Raw genomic sequence first — 25,222 nt, 5'->3', positions numbered from 1 at the left:
ACGGAAGAATTCTTCCATTGACCTGGCACCATGTATACTGGGTGTTAGGTCGGTTTAACTAGGTCTCCCAAGGGTCTGGAGAGAAGTAGCCATGCCGATGTAACTTTTCAGTGTAGATCAGCCCTCAGTCATCAGGGCCCATTAAATTCTCAGCCCTGGTCTACACTACAAACTTATGTCCATATAATCACCCCCCCTGAGTGACGCTGATCTAAACCCCCATGGAGAGAGTGCTATGTGAATGGGAGAATTTCCCTTGTTGACACAGCTACCTCCTCTCAAGGAGGTGGAGTGCCTCTACCAACAGGAGAAGCTCTCTTGTCAGTGCAGGCAGCATCTTTACTAAGTGCTACAGCGGTGAAGCTTCGCTACTGCAGCGCTGAGAGTGTACCCAGGCTTCCTCAGTCTTTGCTGCACGACCAATAAAGGTGTTAATTGTGACACACTGAGGTCAGGTCTACACTACAGACCTGCAACAGTATAACTACATTGCTCAGCCAGAGATGACTTGTGCCTGCTGATCCGGGGGGGGGGGGGGGGGGAGAAATGACACAATGTAAAGAGGGGGCACAGGTCTGTCTGCCCCACCTCCCTGGGCCAGGGCAGCCAATCCTGCGGGCTCCTGGGGCTGAGGCCACAGAAGTGGGGAGCTCATGCTTCTGGGCTGGGCCTGGCGCCGGGGGACTCTTAGCACCACAATGTTTCCCCAGAGATCCCATACCCTTACGGACCCCTCAGCAGGGGGAGGGGCATGGGTAATGCCCCAAACTCAGGCTGAGCAGAGGCCAGGGAACTTGCTCCTGGCACCTCCTCCAGCGACCCCCACATCCTGCGCCTGGCCTGGGGCTGCCGCACTCTCCCCGACAGTTACCTGCGGGCAGAGGGCTCTGTCCTTCTCCTGCTGCACCTGCACCTCCCCCTCTGGCATGTTTTTGGCTTTTTCGGCCCCTGTCCCTGACAGATGGGCTCGGGCAGGGAGTGGGCAGGATGGACCCTCTTCTCACACTAGCCGAGAACGGCCGCTCAGGGTCACTGCCTCTGTGCCTGCGAGAGCCTGGCTGGGGAGGTGGCAGTGCCCCGCCCCCTCCGCTCCCCACCCAGGCTCAACTGCGGGGCACAGGAGCGGAGGTAAGCCAGAACTCCTCCCCACCACCACGTTTCCGGCTCGCTTTGGTCCCACTTCCTGGCAGCCAGGCCAGGTTGGGAGTGGAGGGGGTTGGCCACGCCACCACCCCAGCCAGGCTGTCTCTCAGGCAGCTGCTGCACTGCACAGAGGCAGCAACCCAAAGCGGCCACCCCAGGGCTGTCAACTTGGTAATATTTAAAAAACGGGCACTCAGGCAGGAGTGCCGGACCTCCGCTGCCCCGCCTCTCCCCCGAGGGCCTACCCCATCCACTCCTCTTCCCATCTCCCACTGTCGCTCACTGCTTCTCCCTCCCACCCCCCCTGCCCAGGTCAGGAGGGATTCGCCTGCAGAGTCAAGGCTGGGAGCTGCAGCCTGCTGCCAGGCAGGAGGCAGCCCCGTCTGAATAGGTGATGACCCAGCGGCTCCCTGCCTCCCTGCAGGAACCGTACTTTGGGTGTCCAGTCAGTAGATCTGACCGGATATTGCCAGGTCCCCTTTTTGACCGGACTTTCCAGTCGAGAACAGGCACGTGGCCACCTTAGGCCACCCTCACCCAGTATGAGAAGTGGCTCTGTCCCGGGCCTGGCTGCCAGGGAGAGGGGCCGAGCAAGCCAGAAACATGTTGGGCGGGAGGCGCAGCAGGAGGAGGAGGACGGCTCAGCCCTCGCAGAAATCTGGGGGTGCACATGACCCCAATCCCCAGTGTCGGTAGCTCTACACTGCTGGGCAAGCTTCTCCCCTCCACTCAGCTGCTGCATCTTATGGAGGTGGATTAACTATGCTGAGAGGAACAGCTCTCTCCCATCCTGCGTAGAGCATCTTCATTAAAGAGCTACAGAGCGCAGTGGGGCCCATGCAGCATTTTAAGAGTAGACATGCCCTGAGTAAGTTTCCCAGACCTGAAGAAGAACTCTAGTAAGCTAGAAAGCTTGTCTCTCTCATCAACAGAAAGCTCTCCAATAAAAGAGATATACCTCACCCACCACGTCTCTCTAATATCCTGGGACCGACCATGGCTACAACACTGCTATACTATACAAATTGTGGGGTGTCACTTACCCACTAGGAAGTGGACTGAAACAACCCATTCATTTCACACAGACAATCTAACAGCCTAAAGGAAGAACCTCCTGTGTTTCCATAGCAAATGCCCTCCAGCTTAAAAGTGCCAAGAGCCAGCAGTGCTGGCTTTTACAATAAAGTGGGCCACTTTCCATGTGCTAATGTTTTAGTTCTGCATCTAGCATCACAATTAAGAACCATAGACATTGACCCATCAAATGCTGCCAGGTCATGTTTAGCCTAGCAATGGGAACTAAACTAAAACTGGGGAAGTGAGATTGAAAAAAGCTTTAAAGTGATATTGCTAAATGCGTAATCATTTAAAAACCCTATTAAAGCAACGACCTTTCCATTCACCTCCACATTCACCATATCAGTGGAAGGGGCAGGAAACTGCTATTTAAAGGCTGGTAGAATTCTTAGTACACAGCAAATCCATTTACAAAGGTTTTACCTCAACAACCCCATTCTCCTCCACAAAACATTCTCTCTGCTTTTGGCCTAGATCTTTTAATCAGTTTAACAAAGACCTACTAGATTGTGATTAGTTGGCATCAGATCTCATTCCTGATTAATTATATGTAGATTTAGAGGAAGTGGAAATGCTAAGTGTTGCATGTTTTTACTGCTATGAACTGTAATCACTCAAACTTGCCAGAGTTTCTGGATTCCTGATTCACTGATAATTTAGCTGTTATTTCAAAATAAAAAATAGATGACACAGTACTCTAGACAGATGTAATCTAAATTTGATGTATTTATTAATTGGAAAAAGTTAAAACAGAACAATTTGTACTGGATTGTGCATTAAAATCTTTAATCAAGTTTTAATGACGCAAGATGTTTGAGAGTTCTAGAAACAGTGTTTAGAACAGTGTTAATTTTAAAGCCTAATTGTGATCATTTTACCAGGGGCAGCAGGTGAAGCTCTCCCCCTTCGGGGAGGTTAGCCCGCTGCCCCGCCTCTTCTGGCTGAGGCCACACCCTTGCTCTGCTCTCAGCCCCTCATGGCCCCAGTTGGGTTGTGGGGGGGGGAGGGGGAAAGAGGGGTTGAGAACTTGGTCCGGGCCACGGTGGATGAACAGGGGCTGAGAGCTCAGCCCTGGCCTGGGTCGAGCTCTCAGCCAGGACTGCAGCAGAGACCCTGGCTGGAGCTCTGAGCTAGGAGCCACTCCCAGGTTCCACCCTCTCCCCTGCAGCCCTATCCCCATTCCGCCCACAGCCCCGTCCCCATTCTGCCCCTTCCACTGCGGCCCTGCCCCTTCTTGCTTCTTCCCCCCCCCCCACTGCTGTGGCCCTGAGACCGGAAAGCTCTGTGCCCCTGCTGCAGCCCTGGGGTTGTGGAAGGGGGAGATTTCTGGGTCCCAAATCCAGCACTGCCCTCCCGTCCAGCAGTGCGAGGGTGGGGAGGCTTAGTCTCCCCCATCCTCCATTACACCACCTATGGATTTAACTATTAGCACTTTCTTGGGATGAATGAGGAAGTTTATTTATCCTTTAGTGTGTTTAGCTGCAGGCTGAGATTTTCAAAGAAGAGCTCTGTGTAAGCAAAATAGCTTGTCTCTAGCACCAACAGAAGTTGGTCCAATAAAAAATACTACCTCACCCAGCTTCTCTCTCTAATATCCTAGGACCAACATGGCTGCAACACTGCTAAAAGCAGTACAGGTCACTTAGTCATACATCTTCCATTACAATTAGTGGAAGATGTGTGGCTAAATCCCCTCTACCCTGTAAATCTTAACCTTATAGATTCTGCAGTACTGCAGTGCATTGAATAGCAGAGACGTTTTTTCATATTAACTTTTAGACTGATAGAAAAAAATCCTAAATAGGCAGAATTTTCCATCTCAGAGGAATTCTGTTGCTTCTACCTAAATAATATTTTACAGACAGATGTTGGGTTATCACCAAATAGAAAAACCAGATGCATTCATCTTAGGCTGTCCTTCTGTATCAGTACAGAGCTGTGCAGCCACTTCAGAGGTACAGAGCAGTGACTTTTGGGGGCTGATTGTGGACCACGTATGGCTTGCATTTAAAATGGCAATTGTTGCATGAGCTTTTAGTATGCACAATATAACTTTAAAATTGCCTAGTTAATTAAAGGATTTGCACTGGAACAAAGGTACCCTCGTGACAAATACATACATTGACCGTAGTTGAAGTGTGTAGTGGAAAACTGTTGCCCTGCAAGTTGAAACAAAACAAAACAGGAAACTTATCAACAGAAGGATACATAGCCATCGGTTGGGGTATTGTGATAACTGGGGCTTCGTAAGCCTAACAGCAGGAAAGTCGATGGGAAAGTCCTACTGAGAGTTTCACTTGAATCCCTGGAAAATCATCTTTATTTTGGGATTACCAGTTTCTGTTGCCTTCTTGAATGAAAGCTGAAGTGACCCTCTCTTCTCCTGGATTCTGCTCTACACAAACTATTTTGCTTAATTACCGTGTGCATATGCATGTGTTCTGTTGCATATTACCAAAGTAGAATTCATTATTTGACCAGAGAGATTCCAAGTACAGTAATCTGGCCAAACCTGTACTAAATAGATTTCTGCAAATTAAAGAGGAAGGGCATCATACACTAAAATATTAATATAATATCTGAAAATGATTTACATTTTTCTCAGTGATCAAGGATATAATTTAAACATAGAGGCTTTCCTACTCACCCCATATTTATCTCTTTTTAATTAACACAAGTAGGTGCAAATATTTTCCTCCTTGGCATATTTTTTATGGATGCAAATTTATTTGGGGCAGTGATATTTAGCTTGTCTTCAGGACAAGAAGGTATTCAGAGATTAGTAGGATTTAAGTCCAGAAGGGACCATTATGATCACCTTAATGTGACCTCCTGCTATAGAATTTCAGCCAATAATTCCTGCAGTGGAAGGGAATTGTTCTTCCCAACTACATAAGTAAATGCTATTGAGCCCAGTATTATTAATAATCATTTACTTCTTTTGGCTCCCAATACCCAAAGCAGCCTTAACAGACACAAAGTTAACCAACATATTGTCAGCAGACCAAATGTCCCACATAAACCCCCAAGCCACTGGAGAGAGAGAGGAGTTAAACAGAAGGAAAAACGACAAAGTAAACCCCCAGAAGAAAAGATGTATTTACTGAATGCTGCAGATGAAGCTTGGTAAGTTCTGTTCTCAGTCCCAGTGTCCACTGGGAGGTGAAAGGTACCCTCTGTGGCACAAGAGGAGGATGTCTGTGGCCAGGCCTGCTTCATCAGAAGTGTAGCTTGAGTGAAGACAGAAGAAAAGGTGTTATACAGGAACGAACACTGGAATGTCAATGACAGTGACAACACAGTATCCCTTTCTTGATAGTGAAATTAAAACTGTCATTTTTTTAAAGGAAAAAAACCCCTAGGAGTTTCATATCATGATTTGTCACATTTCCTGAGGCTGAAGGATATGGAAAACCAGAAAATTACCTATCAAGGATTGGTGGTCTCTTAAGGAGAGAGCATGGGAGTAGTTTGCGGGGGTGGGGGGGAGGAGGGTGGGCAGGTCTCTGCAAACTGCCAGGCAAGGAATTTGCTGCCCACATCCCCATACACAGCCCCATTGGCCTGATTGGAGCTGCCCGCCTCCTCAGATATAGAAGTCAAACTATGCCTATGGGTGAGAGACCTACACAGATCTACACATTAAGCATATGGTCTGCAGGGATAATCCCAGGGATTTTCAAGGCAGCATCAACAGGCTAAGGCCATATATATAGCCCCCACCATCCTCTTCTTTTTGAACAATACTGACAATATGTATCTAGAAAGCAATAGACTCCAGCTCTCGAGAAGAGATGGGGGAGGGAATGTGAACTCATGTGAGAGGACTGCCACGGCTGAGGAGAAGGCCAGTCTGCGGTTAAAGGATGGGTTGGGAGTCAGTAGAGCTAAGTTTTATGCCTGGCATTGGCACTACTTCCTGTGTGACCTCAGACAAGTCACAACTGCTCCGTGCTTCAGTTTCCTCAACTGTAAAATGGAAATGTTAATTCTCGCCTACCTCACAGCTAGGCTGGAAGGTTTTGATTCATAGTGTTAGCCAGACGCTCATATGGCAGGTGCTATGGAGTATAAGATAGAATTAATTGTGCCTATCAGAAGGTAGAAGGGATTGGCAGTTCCTCAGTACCCTGTTTAGACTGACTTGGGCTATAGAACATATTATGCCCTTTGGAAACAGTGTTCAGTAGAAACAATAGCTTTTGGTAGATCACCCTGTAACTTAGAAGGTGATCATCATTGTCTGTACAAAGTCAAAGTCAGAAGAGTTGCAAAACCCCCAAAACAGATCAAAGCTTGAGGCACTGCATGATTCGGGAGGGGTGATGATATTTGGTTAATATGGCTGCCTTGAAGCTCTTGAGTGGAACCCCCCTAAGGTTGCCTGCCATCACTGAAACATCTCTAACAAAAAAAAAGCTTTTATATGATCTTCAAGTAACAGACTCCAAAAACACTGAGAAAAAAAAACACAAATCCACTTAGACATGGTTCTTAGACACCAGAGAACTAACAGTTATGTCTCTGTTAATAAGAAACAAACAGTTGGATTGACTTTGACTTTTAAGAGTGGCATTACCACTCCAGACAGAGCTCCTGAGAGCTATTCAGATCTACTCCATGGAGCGTGGCCTTACTGGGATTTGTATGAAAGGCAGAGAAAATACTGGCAAGATATGCACAGCTTATCATGCCAATACAAGTGTTATTGAATTGAACTGAAAATTGAAAGACAAAAATTCAGAACACTTTGGAAAGAATTTCCATGTTCATTTTTTTCATGTGTTTGTATCTACTTAGGTCCCAAAATCTTTGTTCTCACATGAAAACAGGGCTTTGGAGCGGAGCCCGGAGCTGGAGCGCGGAGCAGCTCTGGAGCAGTGGAGCTGCAGGTTTTTGCCTGGAGCTGGAGCACAGCTCCAAAGCCCTGCATAAAAAGGACATTAGAAAACATGCAAAGCAAGCTGATAAGGACTACCACTGGCTTTGATCTTAAAAAGTCTTTTATACTGCAATCAAGTGCATTGTCAACTGTGACAAAACGGCAGTCACTAAACCAGGGGCTTTCTGGCAGCACATCAAGAACAGCGAGGTTAGCTCATCAATATGAAAGCTCTCCTGCAAGCTGAGTTCTGCAGTAGGTACATGGTGTATCCCGAGTTTGTTATTCAAAGGTTTAACAGGTCTCCTTTTTCCTTGACAGTATGGAGCCCTCACAATTTTTTGTTGCATATTAGCAGTGGTGAGCTGGAGCTGGTTCGCACTGGTTTACTAGAACCAGTTGTTAAATTTAGAAGCCCATTTAGAACCAGTTGTTCCGCGAGGGGAGAACTGGTTCTAAAAGGGCTTCTGAATTTAACTGGCCAAAAGTGGTGCCTTAGGTGCCGACTCCATGGGTGCTCCAGCCCTGGAGCACCCAAGGGGAAAATTTGGAGCAAGCAGCTCCCCACCCCACCCCACCCCACCCGGGGGTGGGGGCGCAGGGGAACCTCTCCCCGTCCCAGCTCACCTCCGCCTCCCTGGGCCTGAGCGGGAAGCTGCCGCCTGCTTCTCAGCCCTCCCCGGCTTCCTGCCGAACAGCTGATTCGCGGGAAGCCGGGGGATGGGGGCGGAGAAGCAGAGCAGAGCAGGGCGGTGAGTTCGGGGGGGAGGAGGAGGAGGAGCGGAGGTGAGGTGAGCTGGGGCTGAGTGCGGGGCGGGGAGCTGCCGGTGGGTGCTCTGCACCCACCAAATTTTCCCCATGGGTGCTCCAGTCCCGGAGCACCCATGGAGTCAGCGCCCAAGGCGCCACTTTTGATGTGATCAGTGGGGGAGCAGCCGCTCCCCCTGCTCCCCCCCTAGCTACGCTCCCCTAACCCCTAGGAGCCAGAGGGACCTGCCGGATGCTTCCCTGGGAGCTGCCCCAGGTAAGCACCTCCAGGACTCCCCAGCTTACCCCCGGCAGATGCCTCTGGCTCTTAGGGGTGCGGTGGGCACCCACTACGGTGGCCCACGAGACCCTCCTGCCCAGTTCTGGGGGCAGTCAGGGGACAGGGGAGGGGGGTGGATTGGGTTGGGGGGTGTTAAGGAACGCGGGGGGGTTGGATGGGGCAGGAGTCCCGGGGGGTGGGGGTGGGCAACGACCCCCTCGTGGGGTGAGGAGGGAACCCGTTGTTAAGATTTTGGCAGCTCATCACTGCATATTAGTATTAAACTCTGGTACCTACTGTCCAATACTCACCCTTCTGGGCCCAGCGTAAATTTGGGTACCATACGATTCATGGGTAGCCAGTTAAATTGGGCATTTTGGCTGGCATTTTCAAAGAAGCCCAAGGGAGTGCCCAATTCCCAGCTTAACTGCTTTAGGGCCTTTGAAAATACCAACCGTTGCTCACACCTCATATTCTAGTAGAGGTTGGGTCAGTACTAGATCTTGCTGCAAATGAGTTATAGAAACTGGCACTCTCTAAATCAGACAGCACAAAAGAGGGCTTCCAATATTTAGGAAGTACAATTGTCTTTCCTCCAGAGAGTCCTGGCTCTTAAATAGGATTTGTATGTAACCCTAGTATGCTTTTGATGAACCTGACTACTAAAGAATGAAAACCAAGTGATGGCTAGATCAATCCCCAAGAAGTGGCCTATTGATTTGATTCTAATGATTCAACATGACTACATGATGATAACACATGGATAAATCATTGTGGGTGGAGCTAGTGAAAAGATACAATTGTTTGAATTGTTACAAATGTCCTCCATTTAATTCTTATTTAAAAAAAATCTAAAAAACCAAACAATTTTTGTGAATTCCTTGTTAGGTGCTAGGATGACTTAACACACCAGTTATGGACCAAACTATTTGATCCGCCTCATTTCAGGGGCCAAGGTGTGTGAGAAAAACTTGCTCTGGATCCAAGTAATCAGAGCTGGTGAGACTGGAAATCCAGTGTGATCAGCTATGACTTTGTCCATCAGCAGTGGAACAAGTCAGTGGGCACAAGAACTGCTTCTCCTAGAGTAGGCTATTGTCTTCATTGCCAAAGTTCCCTTTCTGTCTTCTCATATAGAACATTGGGAGTTTCCTATGTGGGCTTGTAGTGAAGAAAGAAATTTGGATTCTGATCCCTCCCCTACTTGAAGATCTGGTCACTGTGTCGTGAGCCTTTAACCATTCCTGAGTGCTTGTGAGGGACTGAGGATTTCCGTATCTATTGCTTATTCCTGCATGGCACCCAGCAGTGTGAATGTCATATTAGAGACTGCCTAATGCCCAATGTTAAAGGTAACAAAATCCCTTTTGTTGACTGTTTGCACTTACACTTTTATTCTCCAGACCTGAAGACTGCCCTCATTTCCAAGACCCTGACATGTTATCTGCATTTCTGGAAAGACCAATTATCTTAGGGGTAGAATCAAATCCTTGTGGGTGACTCCCCCCAGCCCCTTGGCCAGTTTCAATGGATTAATGGTTCAAATGATTTGGATTGAGCAGTTTGGAAGTTTGCATCTTGGCCTTGTGCAGTTTGTTCTTAAATCACTAACCCTCACAGAATACATGGCTTAGAGCAGAGGTGGGCAAACTACGGTCCGCGGGACTGTCCTGCCCGGCCCCTGAGCTCCTGGCCTGGGAGGCTAGCCACCGGCCCTACCCTGCTGTCCCCCCGCCCCCTCAGCCACGCCGCCGCACAGGCAGCACTCTGGGCGGCAGGCCTGTGCACTCATGCAGGGCAGCATGGCAGCATGTCTGTCTCCAGAGCGGCTCCCAGATATGCTGCTCTAAGCGGCATGGTAAGGGAACCAGGGACAGAGGGTCCTGGGGGGCAGTCAGGGAGCAGGGGGCAGTTGGATAGGGGGTAGAGTCCTGGGGGGGTGGTTAGGGGCAGGGGTACTGGGAGGGGGCGGTCAGGGGACAAGGAGCGGGGGGCAGGATTGGATGGGTGCGGGGTCTTGAGGGTGGCGAGAAATGGGAGAGGGCGGAGGCCAGGCTGTTTGGGGAGACACAGCCTTCCCTATCTGGCCCTCCATACACTTTTTCATCCCGATGTGGACCTCAGGCCAAAAAGTTTGCCTATCCCTGGCTTAGAGCTACACAAAATGTGAATTTCAGGATGCATCTAAGAACAGAAATAGCTTATGGTCCTTTGAAACAGCTACACAGCATGGATGGTACAAATACAGTTCTCTCGTACGCAGATGTCAGAGCCAACATCCAGGTTCTGTAAGCAGAGATATCATGGTAGGCTAGGGGTTGTAAACTACCCTCCAGATGTCAGGTCAGGCACTCTTTCACCACACAAAGTATTGTCCGAGACAAATACAGTTCAGACGATTTAACATAGTTCTTCACCTGGTTATCACCAGTATCTGTTGGATTTGTTTTAGCCTCATTCAAAGACTATTAACTGACAAGGAAAAGTTTTCACTTTTATCCATCTCTAACAGGGACCCTCTGAATTCCAGTTGTTGAGACTGGACAAGTAATTTGAGCTGAACCTAATAGCTACAGCACTGCAATGATGGGTACTCATGTCCTGAGTCCTTGATCATCCAATCATCAATTATATTTAAGGGAACATGTGCTTCAGTCAACATGACTACATGATGATAAGACATGGAAAGCCAAAGAGGCAAAACTCTCAACTAGAAATGTACATGATGCATGTATGGAGCCAATATCAGTAATAAGAGCACACAACCGATCCTTGGATTAAAGAAAGTGGAACTAAGCATTTAAATATATGATGGAATATATCCTTTCCTCAGTCTCCATTTATTCATGACCTGGCATCTTGCAAAGAATGCCTGGAATGTGGAGCCAGGTTTGGGATAGTCTTACTGTAGGTACTTATGTGGTCACCATCAATATAGTATCTGAGTGCCTCACAATCTTTAATGTATTTATCTTCAAACACTCTTGTGAAGTGGGGCAGAGCTGTTATCCCCATTGCACAGATGGGGAACTGAAGCACAGAGAGGCTAAGTGACTTGCCCAATGTCATACAGGAAGTCTGTGGCAGAGCTGGGAATTGAACATGGATTTGTCAAAGCATTAGCTAGAATCCTAACCCCTAGCCTATCCTCCTTCTCAAGTGCATGTGATCTATGAGTGGGGAGGGAAGGGGCATATGCAGGATACTTTATCTTTACACTTTTACAGAACAGAAATTATCTTGATGAAGTAACCAGAAATGGGAAATGGGTGGGGGGAGGGAGGGAACATAACTTACAAACTTCATATCATGAAATGAAAAACAGATAAACCTAATTTCCTGGGTTGATTTTCTGCTAGATGAGAGCATCAAAGTAATGGATGGCCTGCGTTATTCTCTACTGCATTATTAATAGGTAGAGTTAAGGCAGAAACCATATTCAGTGTGGATAAATGTGTGTCCTACTTACAGGAAAATAAAATGGATGTTTGAATGCAGGAAGTTAAAACAAAAAAAACATCATAGAAAGACAGAAGGCCTAGAGGGGAATATGCATTAAGTTTAATGCAGAGATCCTCTAAAATATCACTCATCTCTTAATAATTAGCATGCTTCATTTCTTTACAGCACGGGATTCTAGGCACACGCATTTTGTATATGGGAAAGGAAAGGTTATAGTGAAATTGTCTGGCAGCCAGACTTGCATATGCTTTATCAATATTTGAAATGCTGGAGTTCTGTATTGATTTTCAACCTGCCTTGTCTCTCTCATTCTAAAAGATATTGAAAGCTCTGAAACAAAGTCACATACAACAAGGAGTTGGCGTAAGCTAGAAATGTATTTTTGCACTGGCAAGGGAAGGTTTCTGAATCTCAGCGGAATAAGATGTACATTCACCTGCCTGATGCCAGGTTTTGTTGCTTCATTTGATGTAAATCACGTTTGCAGAGAATGCAATGGCTGGTGGCTCACTATCTCTTGGAAAGGTTTGGTGCAAAATAAATCAATAGAGACACCTTAGCACTCTTTTCTTTTAAACTACATTTCACTTGAAAACTTGCAACTATTCCATCTATAAATGACACACAGAGAGGGAGAGAGACCTATTGATGCCAGCTAAGCTTTGCTTTTGTTTTTCTAATGAGAGTCAAGTCTGGATGAAAGTGGCAGGATTGAGAGGATTTTGGATTCGGGAGCACTCCCAAAATTCTCTCCATGTTTCTTAAGCCCCTCTGGTGCTGGGGGGGTCAGGAGGTCTGCGATGATAACTCCTCTAGTCTGGCTTTGAAAATTGGTGTCTGGTGTCGCTTTAGGCTGTTTGAGCATTTCGAGTCTGTCAGTGCCAAGAAGGTTAAAAAAAAAAAAAACACTTGCTTTCCTCTGCCAGTTCCACCTTCAGCTTTACAGTTCTTTTAGGAACCAGCTAATATCTTGTACTAGCAACCTTTCTAAAGAACCCCTATGGAAGATGATGGTATCTACTCCTGTCACCTTCCTCTGTGGAGTCATTAGGAGCACTGTTTTGTTATTATATAAATAGTGTGGAATAGATCAGGGATTGTAATTAAATGTCAAATGGATTTGACAAGAAATAATGGAGGCTGGTGACTCCTCCGAGTGAAATCTGAGCAGCAGCGTTCCATGGACTCAGCCTGTCTCAATGTGCTGGGGAAGTACCAAGGACTGAAGCGGATTGTCTCTAAGCAGTGAGTATCTGCCAGTTTCGTGCTGCTTTGTTGCGGAGCTCAGAGAGAGTACAGTGCTGGTGCAACATGCCCGATCAATAGGCCTGGAGGCGCATGCTTTTTGTTTGCAGCACTCCAGTTTTGCTCCGCTGTTAACATGCACCAGCTCCCACCAGCAACAGCTCTCTCTATGGCAAAGGGAGGAGGTCAGTCTCCCCGGTCCATTTAGGGTTTGGCCTCGGCTGAGTTGCCACTGTGGGCTAAAAAAGTTGGGGGGGGGGCTTTCACCAGTGGCTTGCCCTTAGCTCTCTTCTATGCTCAGGCCCAGCAGCCAGCCAGGAGCTCTTTTTAGCTCCCCTTGTCCCTACTAGGGTTGCCACCTTTCTAATCCCACACAACCAAACACCCTAGCCCTGTCCCTTCCCTGAGGCCACACCCCCTTCCCTGCCCCCACCCCTTCCCCGAGGCCCTGCCTCCTGCTCACTACATTCCCTCTCCCTCAGTGTCTCACTCTCCCCCACCCTCACTAGCTTTCACTAGGCTGGGGCAGAGGGGTGGGGTGTGTGCGGGGGGATGAGGGCTCTAACTGGGGGTGCGGGCTCTGGGGTGGAGCCAGGGATGAGGGTTTGGGGGTTCCAGGCTGGGGGGTGGGGCCAAGGGATTTGGAGTGCAAGAGGGCACTGCGGATTGAGGCACGGGGTTGGAGTGTGGGAGGGGGTGAGGGCTCTGATTGGGGGTGCGGGCTCTGGGGTGGAGCCATGGATGAGGGGTTCAGGGTGTGGGAGGGGGCTCTGGGCTGGGGCAGGTTGGGGGTGCAGGAGGATAAGGGCTCTGGCTGGGGCCAGGGATGAGGGGTTTGGGATGTAGGACGGGGCTCTGGGTTTGGGGGGCGGGAGGGCTCAGAGCTGGGGCAGGAGGTTGGGGCGTGGGCTTATCTCGAGCTGCTCCCGGTCAGCGGTGCAAAGGCAGGCTTCCTGCTTGCCCTGGCTTCACGCTGTGCCCTGGAAGTGGCCCACAGATCCAGCTCCTAGGCACGGGGGCAGGAAGCGCCGCGCACTGCTCTTGCCCACAGGCACTGTCATAGCTCTGGATGGGGGCAGAATGCGGAGCTCCTTGACCCCCTCCCCCACATAGGAGCCGGACCTGCTGGACGCTTCCAGGGTGCAGTGCAAAGACAAGACAGGTAGGGACTAGCCTGCCTTAGCTCCACAGCACCGTTGATTGGACTTTTAACGGCCCGGTCGGTGGTGCTGACCAGAGCCGTCAGTGTCCCTTTTTGACCGGGCGTTCTGGTCAAAAACCAGATGCTTAGCTCAGTACTAGTAGGGACTAGGGTTGCCATCTGTTGTGCTGCAGTTCCATTTGGCCAGCAAGGAGCACCACCTGCACTCTGCTAGCTCCAGCAAGGAACTGCCTGTCTGGTGCTGCAACTCCTTTTTATACGGCCCCTTCTGGGCCCAGATTGGCTGCTTTCCTGCAACCACTCTAGGCCACTTGGAGGACTTCTCTTCTGCTCCTCTCTAGGATGAGATGGGACAGGACCCTGAGACCTCTAGCAGGGGGCCTTTGGGCCTAGTCCACCCCATCACAGAGCCACTTACTCATTTCTCAGTGTATGTCTACACAGCTGCTGGGAGCATGCTTCCCAGCATAGGCAGACAAATGCGCTAGCTCAACGGTAAAAAGAGCAACGTGGCCGCAGCAGCACTATTGGCGTCTTGGCCTAATCACCCGAGTATGCACCCAAGGGGTTGGGTGTATTTCTGTTCGGGCCACAAGACTAAGCCACTGTCCGTGCCATCATTGCCACACTGCTATGTTTAGCACACCAGCTTGAGGAGAGCTACCATGTGTGTCTGTCCCCACTGGAAAGCACGCTCCCAGAGTCCCAGCTGCTGTGTAGACATGCCCTGAGAGGCTACTGAACAGCCAGCAGAAGGCAATTTGGTCTCTACTGACCAAATATGAAAGGCGCTCTATCCTCTGAGCCATCCAGTCTTTCTAGTAGCAACCTTTTTTTGCATTTCATAAAAAGCAGCTTTTAATCATGAATACATATCCCAGCATGCCGTAAGGGGTCACTGGTAAAAGACGCTTTCTCCCTCAGGCTGAGTTTACTCCCTCCATATCAGTTCTACATATTTATCATGTTACACATTCATAAGCTTAACAGACGAGGATAAACAGTTCTCCTACCATTAGCTGAATGCAGGAGTTGAAACTCTGTTGAATAAAAATTATTTGTTTTAAATGATCACTAAGGATTTGTGCCAATATGTACACAGCATACAGTATGCTATACAAATATGTTTCCCCGTAAAACCAGTTTGCCTGTAAACTGGACAGAATTGAGAACAGTAGTTCTAGAGTCTGAAAATGTACAATATCGCCTTCCACAGCAAGGCAGCTGAAGTCTTAACATCTAAAACAACCCATATGTACATTTTAAAATTGGTTTATATTTTCAAAATTACAACTCTTTAAATAAGGTTGAGTCTCCCCTGCTATACACGCATTTATAGTGGGTTGCATGAACCTTGGCAGCATGTTCCTTTCAGCAGTTTGATTATTTCCAGCCTGCTCTATGTCAGAAACTGATTCAATTTGAGTAAAAGCTCCTTGTATCGATACAGACCACTGGTTTTAACTCAACCACTGAACCACAGTATTACTTAAATTCAATTCCATTTAACACAGTGGAGAACACTCCCCACTCTGTCACATACTGTATATCCATGGATGGAATACTATAGAAAGCTCCTTTTGTACTAGTTTTTTCTTAAAAATCCTCATGTTTCTGTTTTAATTGTATGTTGGCTATAATGAAGTGACTGCTAACAAAGGGCCCACTCTGCAAGGTGCTGAAGGCCTCCTAACTTCAGTGGGAGTGACTAAATCCCAAAGGAGGGCTTTGGCTAATAAAAATATTCCCAATGAGCTTTTGGATCAGTTAATTTAGACCCCTACTCCTATGCTAGTGGATCATGACGATGCAGGACTGGACCTTAAAGAGGCTCACTCACAAAAATAGAGAGGGACTTTGAGAAAGCTAGCTGCACAGAAAAGCCCTAGAAATTCAGGAGATGTCAAATTTGCCTAGGAATTAAAGTAAGGATACCTATACAACTTAACTCTGCCCCATATGTGGATGTTGTAGGATGCAGTTTTATTCACAGGACCACGCACAATTTCTCAAACAACATATCACACATTTTTTCCCTACAACCTTAGAAATGCACACACAACATCTCCTACTAATGTGTACTAATCTCTGTATACCAGTCTGAGTCCAGGGGAGTTATTTGTACACAAGACACAGAATGAGTGAGCCCAAGGTTCAGTGCTGTGCCCCATACAAGGTAAGCCTTCAAAGGTGGTTTAAAAACCTTGTATGATATTGTATTTATTTGAAAAATATCATATTAAGAAAAATTGGAAGAGTAGAGAAAGGTACACAAAATGATTAATGGCATGGAGAAGATTAGCCAGGCTCTCCTAGTTTACCTTTCAAATAATGCAAGAACAAGGAGACGGTTAATGAAATTGAAAGGCAACAAATAGTAAAATGATAAAAGAATTTTTTTGCACAATGCTTAATTAACCTGGGGAATTTTCTGCCACAAAGCTTGACTGATTATAAGAATTCAGCAAGATTCCAAGAGAGATGAGGTATGTATACTGATAAGGAGCACCTGGCAGACTGGCAGAAGGGGGGCAAGCCCCTGCCCCCTATCACCACTCCCTGGTAGGAGCGGGGCGGGCAGGCAAAGCGGGATCAGGGCACGGGGGCGCCCATTCTTCAGGGCCCCCCAATTGGCCAGGGTGGCTGGGCACGGCCCCATTGGCCCGGTGGCTAATCACCACTGATGGCAGTGTGTAGCGACACATACCGTACACACTGCAGACAGTGATGTGAAGTGTAAACGTAGCCTAAGAGAAAACTGTACTTAGCCACATGTAGATATCCTAGTGAATCAGTCTTTAACTGGGGATTTCTCTTTCTTTCTTCTTATTAAATGCACCTAGAAACTTTTTCATAAGTGAGGCAAAATAATGTTTTGCAGTGGATGTAATTTGAGAGTCAGATGTGGAGCTGATTTATTTCTGAACTACTTTCAGTTTGATAAGCAAATTTGGGAGCACTAGTTTGACAGCAGCTGATTGTTAAATCCCCTTCTACGAATGAATTATAAGAATCGGTTAGAAGTCATTAAAGAGAAAAAACGAGTCTGACTTCACCTGTACTGTCTGGTAGGAGATACACAAAGGAGGTGGGAGTTGTAAGACTTTTTGTTCTTGGTTAAAATTTCCAAAAGCACTTGAGTCCCATTTTCAAATGGGGTTTTGGCTCCAAAGAGCCAGGCTCCTATGTGCGAAAATCACTTTTGAAAATGTGACTTAGTTATTTCAACGCTTTTGAAAATTTAACCCTTAGTGCCTATAAAATCCTTCTCTCTCCTCCACAGCTGCTGTGGAGTATGTAGGAAGGGATGGTGCCAGGCACTGTTGCAATTCTGTTATTAATTTCATAAAGATAAGGAACTCTGCTATCACATTAGGAGAACCTGAAGAATCATAGAATCATAGAATCATAGAATATCAGGGTTGGAAGGGACCCCAGAAGGTCATCTAGTCCAACCCCCTGCTCAAAGCAGGACCAAGTCCCAGTTAAATCATCCCAGCCAGGGCTTTGTCAAGCCTGACCTTAAAAACCTCTAAGGAAGGAGATTCTACCACCTCCCTAGGTAACGCATTCCAGTGTTTCACCACCCTCTTAGTGAAAAAGTTTTTCCTAATATCCAATCTAAACCTCCCCCATTGCAACTTGAGACCATTACTCCTCGTTCTGTCATCTGCTACCATTGAGAACAGTCTAGAGCCATCCTCTTTGAAACCCCCTTTCAGGTAGTTGAAAGCAGCTATCAAATCCCCCCTCATTCTTCTCTTCTGCAGACTAAACAATCCCAGCTCCCTCAGCCTCTCCTCATAAGTCATGTGCTCTAGACCCCTAATCATTTTTGTTGCCCTTCGCTGTACTCTTTCCAATTTATCCACATCCTTCCTGTAGTGTGGGGCCCAAAACTGGACACAGTACTCCAGATGAGGCCTCACCAGTGTCGAATAGAGGGGAACGATCACGTCCCTCGATCTGCTCGCTATGCCCCTACTTATACATCCCAAAATGCCATTGGCCTTCTTGGCAACAAGGGCACACTGCTGACTCATATCCAGCTTCTCGTCCACTGTCACCCCTAGGTCCTTTTCCGCAGAACTGCTGCCGAGCCATTCGGTCCCTAGTCTGTAGCGGTGCATTGGATTCTTCCATCCTAAGTGCAGGACCCTGCATTTATCCTTATTGAACCTCATTAGATTTCTTTTGGCCCAATCCTCCAATTTGTCTAGGTCCTTCTGTATCCTATCCCTCCCCTCCAGCGTATCTACCACTCCTCCCAGTTTAGTATCATCCGCAACAGAGAACAGCATAGGAGAGCTTGTTGTTCGAGTACTATGCAAATCTGTACAGAATATGGTTAAATCTACTGGCTCCAAGCACTCCCCCCCTTGCATGAGTGAAGAATGTTTGGGACAAATATTTATATGCCTTTACAGGGACGCATGTTAGAAGCTCGCAACACGCATGGAGGACCAGAAACCTCAGAATTGGCCACAGTAACTGAGGGATCAGTATAGGCCTGGTGTGATGTGAGCTGAGGTCTGTCAGAAGTTGAGGAATGTAGTGGCTTCTCTGAGATGGGGGACTAGGATAATCAAGAATTAAATTACAGCAATTACTTTAACAACAAGAACTTCGGCCAGGGCTTCTGGATTTTCTCCTTAGAATCTAGTGGCAATTGTTTCGTTTTTTTGTGGTGTGTGCTGAGCATTCTTGGCTTCAGTTTACCAAAAGGGATAATCAACTGTTATCTCTGGATGTTTGAGTGTTTGGTTACCACCAGCATTACAGAGCTTAATAAGCTGTGTCAGAAAGATTAAGAGGCTCGTGCTTTGAGTGCTTGCCTTTCCTGATCTGAGAATATATCTTACAAATTCCCACACCAGATCAAACCAGTGGGCCGTTTAATTTGACACCTTGTCTCTGACAATGGTCTAATCTGGATGCTTCAGAAGAAGGTGACAGAGCTCTTGTAACTGTCAAATATTAGATAACCTGTTCCTAACCCCTAACAGTCAGTGGCTGGCTTATGTGCTGAAGTATTAAGATGTACATCCATCCTTTATGTTTTGGTCCCTTTTAACGTAAAGTGTAGATGTTCTTATTATCAGTATACATACCTCATCTCTCTTGGAATCTTGCTGAACTCCTATCCTCAATATGCTTTGTGGCATGGAGTTCCCCAGGTTAACTAAGCATTGTGCAAAACAATTTCCTTTATCATTTTACTATTTTTTTCTTTTCAGTTTAATTGATTTTCTCCTCATTCCTGCATTTGTAAAAGGTAAAATAGGAGACCCTGGTTAATCTTGTCTGTACCCTTCATCATTTTATGTACCTTTTTCACCTCTCTCCTTGAATTACAGTCCTAACCTTTCCAATTTCTCTTCCTGGGCTATTTTTAAAACAAATGCAATATAATATCATACAAGCTTTTAAACAACCTTTGAAGATGCATTGTGTACATGGCACAGTACAGAGCCTTTGGCTCATTCACTCCACATCTTGCATACGAATAACGTTCCTCGACTCTGTGTGCTCCACAGAGAATAATACACAGCACTATGAGATGTTACATGTGCATTTTTAAGGTTGGAGCCTTTCCAGAACCCTGCTGCCGGACTTTTTCCCCACTGCTGGACTCCTTCCCTCTGGTGGGGAATGACTCCAGCAGCAGAAGTGCAGTGGGACATTACACTGCTAAAAACCACTGTATAGATGGGAGAAGCACTGCTTGGGCAGGGAGGGTGCATACCTAGGTACATATCCACAGGCAGTGGTGAGCTGGAGCCGGTTCGCACCGGTTTGCTAGAACTGGTCCCCTGTGAGGGAACAACTGGTTCTAAAAGGGCTTCTAAATTTATCAACTGGCCAAAAGTGGTGCCTTAGGCACCGACTACGTGGGTGCTCCGGGGCTGGAGCACCCATGGGGAAAATTTGATGAGTACAGAGCACCCACCAGCAGCTTCCCGCCCCACGCCTGGCCCTAGCTCACCTCCGCTCCGCCTCCTCCCTTGAACGTGCCGCCCCGCTCTGCTTCTCTGCCCCCGCCGGCTTCCTGCGAAGCAGCTGTTCGCGCAGAAAGCCTGGGAGGGCCAAGAAGCAGGCAGCTGCTTCGCGCTCAGGCCCAGGGAGGCGGAGGTGAACTGGGGCGGGGGGCACGAGGAGGGCCACCTGCGCTGCAGCAGGTAACCCGGGGAGGGGGGCATGCAGGGGAACCGCTCCCTGCCCCAGCTCACCTCCACCACCCTGGGCCTGAGTGCAAAGCCGCCGCTTGCTTCTCAGCCCTCCCCGGCTTCCCGCGTGAACAGCTGATTCACAGGAAGCGGGGGCGGGGGCCGAGAAGCAGAGCGGGGCGGCGCGTTCAGGGGCGGAGGCAGAGCAGAGGTGAGCTAGGGCCTGGCACGTAGCTGCAGGTGGCTGCTCTGCATCCACCAAATTTTCCCCGTGAGTGCTCCAGCCCCAGAGCACCCATGGCATCGGAGCCTAAGGCGCCACTTTTGATGTGATCAGTGGGGGGAGCGGCCGCTCCCCCTGCTCTCCCCCCAGCTATCCTCCCCTGCCCCTAGGAGCCAGAGGGACCTGCCGGATGCTTCCTGGGAGCTGCCCCAGCTAAGCACCACTGGGACTCCCCACCTCGCGCCCCAGCAGGTCCCTCTGGTTCTTAGGGGTGGGATGGGCACCCACTACAGTGGCCCATGAGACCCTCCTGCCCGGTTCCAGGGGCAGTCAGGGGAGGGGGGTGGATGGGACAAGGGTCCGGGGGGTCCATCAAGGAACGTGGGGGGTTGGATAGGGCAGGAATCCCCAGGGGGCGGGGATGGGCCACAACCCCCTTGTGGGGCAAGGAGGGAACCGGTTGTTAAGATTTTGGCAGCTCATCACTGTCCACAGAGGTCATTACTCGCCTAACTAGTGCCTCACCATCCACACTTTGCTAACTATATCCATGCTAGGGGGACATATAGTGTATGTTCTCTATATGATACCCAAAGGAGCGTGCAGTGTAGATGAACCTTTAAATGCCTGCCTCCCTTTGCCAAAATCCATCAGTTAGTCCATTCACCCATTATTCGATGCTGCTTCTCTCTCCTGGGTCTGTTCTTAGTTTCTTTCTCCTTATATATGTTAGTAACTTAATCCCCTTTCCATTGGGTTTTATTAATTGCACAGCACACATGTGGATAATCAGCACGGACTGAATTCCAAAAGGTTGGTTAACCAGCTTGAAGTATGCCAGCAGCTCTCCAAAACCCACAAACAGGACAGAAGGTTTCAATTATTGGCTCCAACCGTAACTTCCTACAACTGAATGAATCAAAGCCTGAAGTCTTCCTCCTGGGTAAAAAGTCCTCTTTGTCCCATGTCTCTGACACTGCCATCAATCTCCTTAATGCTGCTCTGAAGGTCTGAAATCTTGGCATCATTCTCGACTGTACACATTCCTTTTCCTCCCGTATTTCCCCTGAGGTGGTGTGCCTGGAAGGTGGCCAGAACTTGCCCATACGTTGTGCCTACCTCTGCTAAAGCTTCTCTTATGCTTTAACTCCTTTGCTGCTGAATGCACCAGCATCTCCATATGTTATTTTCATTTGTAAGGCCCTACCAAATTCATGGCTGTGAAAAATGCGTCATGCGCCATGAAATTTCATCTCCACCATGAAATCTGGTCTTCTGTGTGCTTTAATCCTATACTCTACATATTTCCCAGGGGAGACCAGCGTTTCTCAAACTGGGGGTCCTGACCCAAAATATGGTTGCGGGGGAGTTGCAAGGTTAGATTAGGGGGGTCGTGATATTGCCACCCTTACTTCTGCACTGCCTTCTGAGCTGGGTGGCCGGAAAGCCGTGGCAGCTGGCCAGGCGCCCAGCTCTGAAGGCAGCACTGCCAGCAGAAGCAAGGGTTGCAATGGGCGGCTGGAGAGTGGCAGTTGCTGACTGGGGCTCCAGCTCTGAAGGCAGCCACACAGAAGTAAGGTTGCAATACTATACCAGGCCATTCTCACTTCTGCGCTGCCTTGTGGCACTACCTTCAGAGCTTGGCTCCTGGCCAGCAGCTGCCACTCTCTGGATGCCTAGCTCTGAAGACAGCGCCGTCGCCAGCAGCAGAGCAGATGTAAGGGTGGCAATACCATAACCCCCCTACAATAACCTTGCAACCCTCCCACTACCCTCTTTTGGGTCAGGACCCAACAGTTATAACATTGTGAAATTTCAGATTTAAATATCTGAAATCACAAAATTTATGAATTTTAAAATCCTATGGCCATGAAATTGACCAAAATGGACCATGAATTTGGTAGGCACCTACTCATTTGGCAGCAAGCTTTTAAGTGCTGATGTTCAACTGGAATGAGAGGACTTGAGAAGGGGGACACACACACGTACGCAGCTGGGTCATCAATTCCCATCTAGGCTACTGCACAGTAGATCACTCCCCTCCAGCTTCACACACACGCTACCCTCCTGGGGCTCCAAGGTGCAGAGCTTTTCTCGTTCTCTCCTTGACTGCTCCTTGAATGTCTGTATCAGAGACTCCACATACTCCTCCTCCTCTTTTTGCTTGGGGCTGCAGAATGCAACTGCTTATTTTATTAGCCTCTCTTTGGAATAAGTGCAATTCCTCTACTCAGTATAGATGAGGACTACCTCAAAATCTACCAAAATTTAAATCCTGACTATGTGCACCATTTTCTTAAACTGACCTCCTTATCCCGGCTATCTAACACCCTTACCTGACACTGGTAATAAACCTGAAGAATAACATCCCAGATGTCCTCTTCTGAAGGGTTACCTCTCAACTTTCAAATTTACTAGACCATCTCTTTATCAAGCTTCCCTGGGTCACTGTCTGTCATAAGCATCTAGTACACTAGGTATATCCTATAATTGTCACTAAGAAAGCTGGTTGAAAATTTTCCAGCACAATGATTTTCTGCTGGAAAACGGAGCTGAAAAACCCAGGGTTTGTAACAAACAGTCCCTTCCTCCCCACATACACTCCAGTTCCCTCCTTTCCCCTCCCCATCTCCAATGCCCCCCAACTCCAGCTCCCTGCTTTCACCCCCCATCTATCCACTTCTCCCCTTTGCATCCCTGCTTCTTTTGCCACCGTCATTCCCCATGCCCCCAATTGCCTCCAGGTCATTACCATCCCCCACCCCCTTACTACTTCCCCCCCACCCCAGATTCCTGCTCCGCACCCCTTCAGATCCCTGCTTCCACCATCACCAAAGACCACTCCTCCCCGTCCTCACCAGGTCCCTATTTGCTGGCTTCTCCCCCACTCCCTCCCCATAGAGTTCTTGCTTCTCCCACGGCCACTACCCCATCCCTCTAGTCCCTGTGCTTCTTCAGCCCTCCCCGCCAATATCCCTGTAAGAACAATCTTGTGGCTTAAAAAGCAACAGGTAATAAGTTATATACTTCAAAAACACTTACAAAAGAAGATATTGCATCTTTTTGCGCTATGTACTGTTTAAATTACATTGTATACGAAGCAAAAAATAAACAAGAGCCATATCCTGAAGCCCTTATTTAGCCTCTGATTCTGCCATCCTCAGTCATATTGAGTAGTACCTTACTTAACAAGTAGGTCCCCTGAAGTCTAAGAGCCTGCTCATAGTGTAAGGAACTAGTCAACGTGAGTAAGGATTTTTATTTGTTCTACCTGAGGCCCTGATTCAGAAAAGCTTTTAAGCATATGCTTAAATTTAAGCACATACTTAAGTGATTTCTTGAATAGGGACACTTTCCTATTCTAAATTGGGGTCTAAAGAAAATTTTCTACTGGCTCCAAGGAGAATATAGCTTGAGTAAGGACTTCCAGGTTTGGGCTCAAAATGCATGAAACACAAGTGGTTTGCTTAGGTAAGAAAATTACTTTAGAATATTCAAAATGAATCACCAGTGGAACCTCGCTAATTTGCACTGATGATGTGCAGGAACAATTTATTGTGAATTACTGAATTTTGCCAATTATTGATTAAGTGCACACACAGAAAAGGAAGGATAATCCATTACAACATGTTCTGTGTTCACCTATATGACAATGCAGTTCTGTTTTAATTCTTTATAATGATACTTTTGATAACTTTCTAGAGAGGAAGGATGGTCCAGTGATTGGGGCACTAGCTGAGGGCTTGGGAGACCAGGGTTCAATTCCTTGCTCTGCCATAGACTTCCTGTGACCTTGGGCAAATCACTTCCTTAGTTCCCCATAATAATAGCACTGCCCTGCCTCACAGGGGGATTGTGAGGATAAATACACTAAAGATTGTGTGGGAGCTCAGATGCTGTGGTGAGGGGTCCATAGACATACCTATGCAAGGGATTGGGACACATGTGGTGACATATTTTGTGAAGTAATGGGAGAGTTTACTACAGCCTCTGTACTATTTGCTGAAAAACATGGAGACAGCAGAGTTCCGTGTGCTAGTTAACAAAGGGCAAACGAGTGAGGCTCTCCTGTATCCTTAAGCATGTTGTGAACTGTTTCCAGAATGAAAAGTTGTTTTTACCTGGGGCATAGCCAGGGCTGCTGGTTGGATACATATTCGGATTGTAGGCAGGGGCAGCTGTGGGATACCCAGTTGGATAACCTGCAATGAGAAGGACAGAGAAAATACACTTCTGTCAATCAGAGTAAGGAGAAAAGAGAGCACCCTAGGAGAAAAAAAAATCTGTCTGAACACAAGGATGATTGGCACAATTGAGATATAAAGATGAACATATATTATCAGATGGGCAGGAAACGTAGAGAGCACAGAACGCAGTATAAGTTTTCCCTTGTCATCTGCAACACTGAAATACTATTCCCCTGGAAATTGAAGGCAAATAACCAGCATGTTGAAGAACACAGGAATATTCAGCGTATTCTGTAGAAAACTACCTGCTCTGTAGAACACAACTACTACCACTAAGCTGCTTGCCGTGCCATGTTAATGTGAGGTATTAGTCTGACTGAACTCACAGTAAAATTTCAAGATTGGAGTACACACGTTTTATTAAGTGTTCATTTTGCTAAATAGACAATCACTGAATTTAAAAACAAATATTAAATTAGAAAGTTATGCTACTGCTTTTTTATGATCCAATCTCATTTAGTCCTACTCCCACGGGGAATTGAGAGAGCTCTACATCTCGCAGCAAAGGTTTAGCACTTTATTCAATTGGGCCCTTCCTCACCATCAGCAGAGTTTCTATAAGCCAGATTCCCTTGTTATGGAAAGCT

General features: G+C 47.5%; 1 protein-coding gene across 16 annotated transcripts in view; it reads right to left on the bottom strand.

Annotated features, from left to right (window-relative positions):
• Nucleotides 1–25,222, bottom strand: part of FAM168A (family with sequence similarity 168 member A) — a 362,823-nt gene that overhangs the window by 29,559 nt on the left and 308,042 nt on the right. For 12 of the 16 annotated variants that reach the window (XM_038386450.2, XM_038386405.2, XM_038386469.2 and 9 more), the window contains 4 exons: nt 24,510–24,590; nt 15,012–15,038; nt 5,325–5,450; nt 4,341–4,379 (listed from right to left, as the gene is read on the bottom strand). In XM_038386450.2, coding sequence (XP_038242378.2) covers nt 4,341–4,379; nt 5,325–5,450; nt 15,012–15,038; nt 24,510–24,590 — 273 coding nt within the window. The remainder of the gene's footprint in view (nt 1–4,340; nt 4,380–5,324; nt 5,451–15,011; nt 15,039–24,509; nt 24,591–25,222) is intronic. The other 4 variants (XM_038386496.2, XM_043504039.1, XM_038386505.2 and 1 more) reach the window with 3 other exon arrangements.

The sequence above is a fragment of the Dermochelys coriacea genome, chromosome 1, assembly GCF_009764565.3.
Source record: "Dermochelys coriacea isolate rDerCor1 chromosome 1, rDerCor1.pri.v4, whole genome shotgun sequence".
Lineage (NCBI taxonomy): Eukaryota > Metazoa > Chordata > Testudines > Dermochelyidae > Dermochelys > Dermochelys coriacea.
This window is presented reverse-complemented; position numbering and strand designations above follow the sequence as displayed.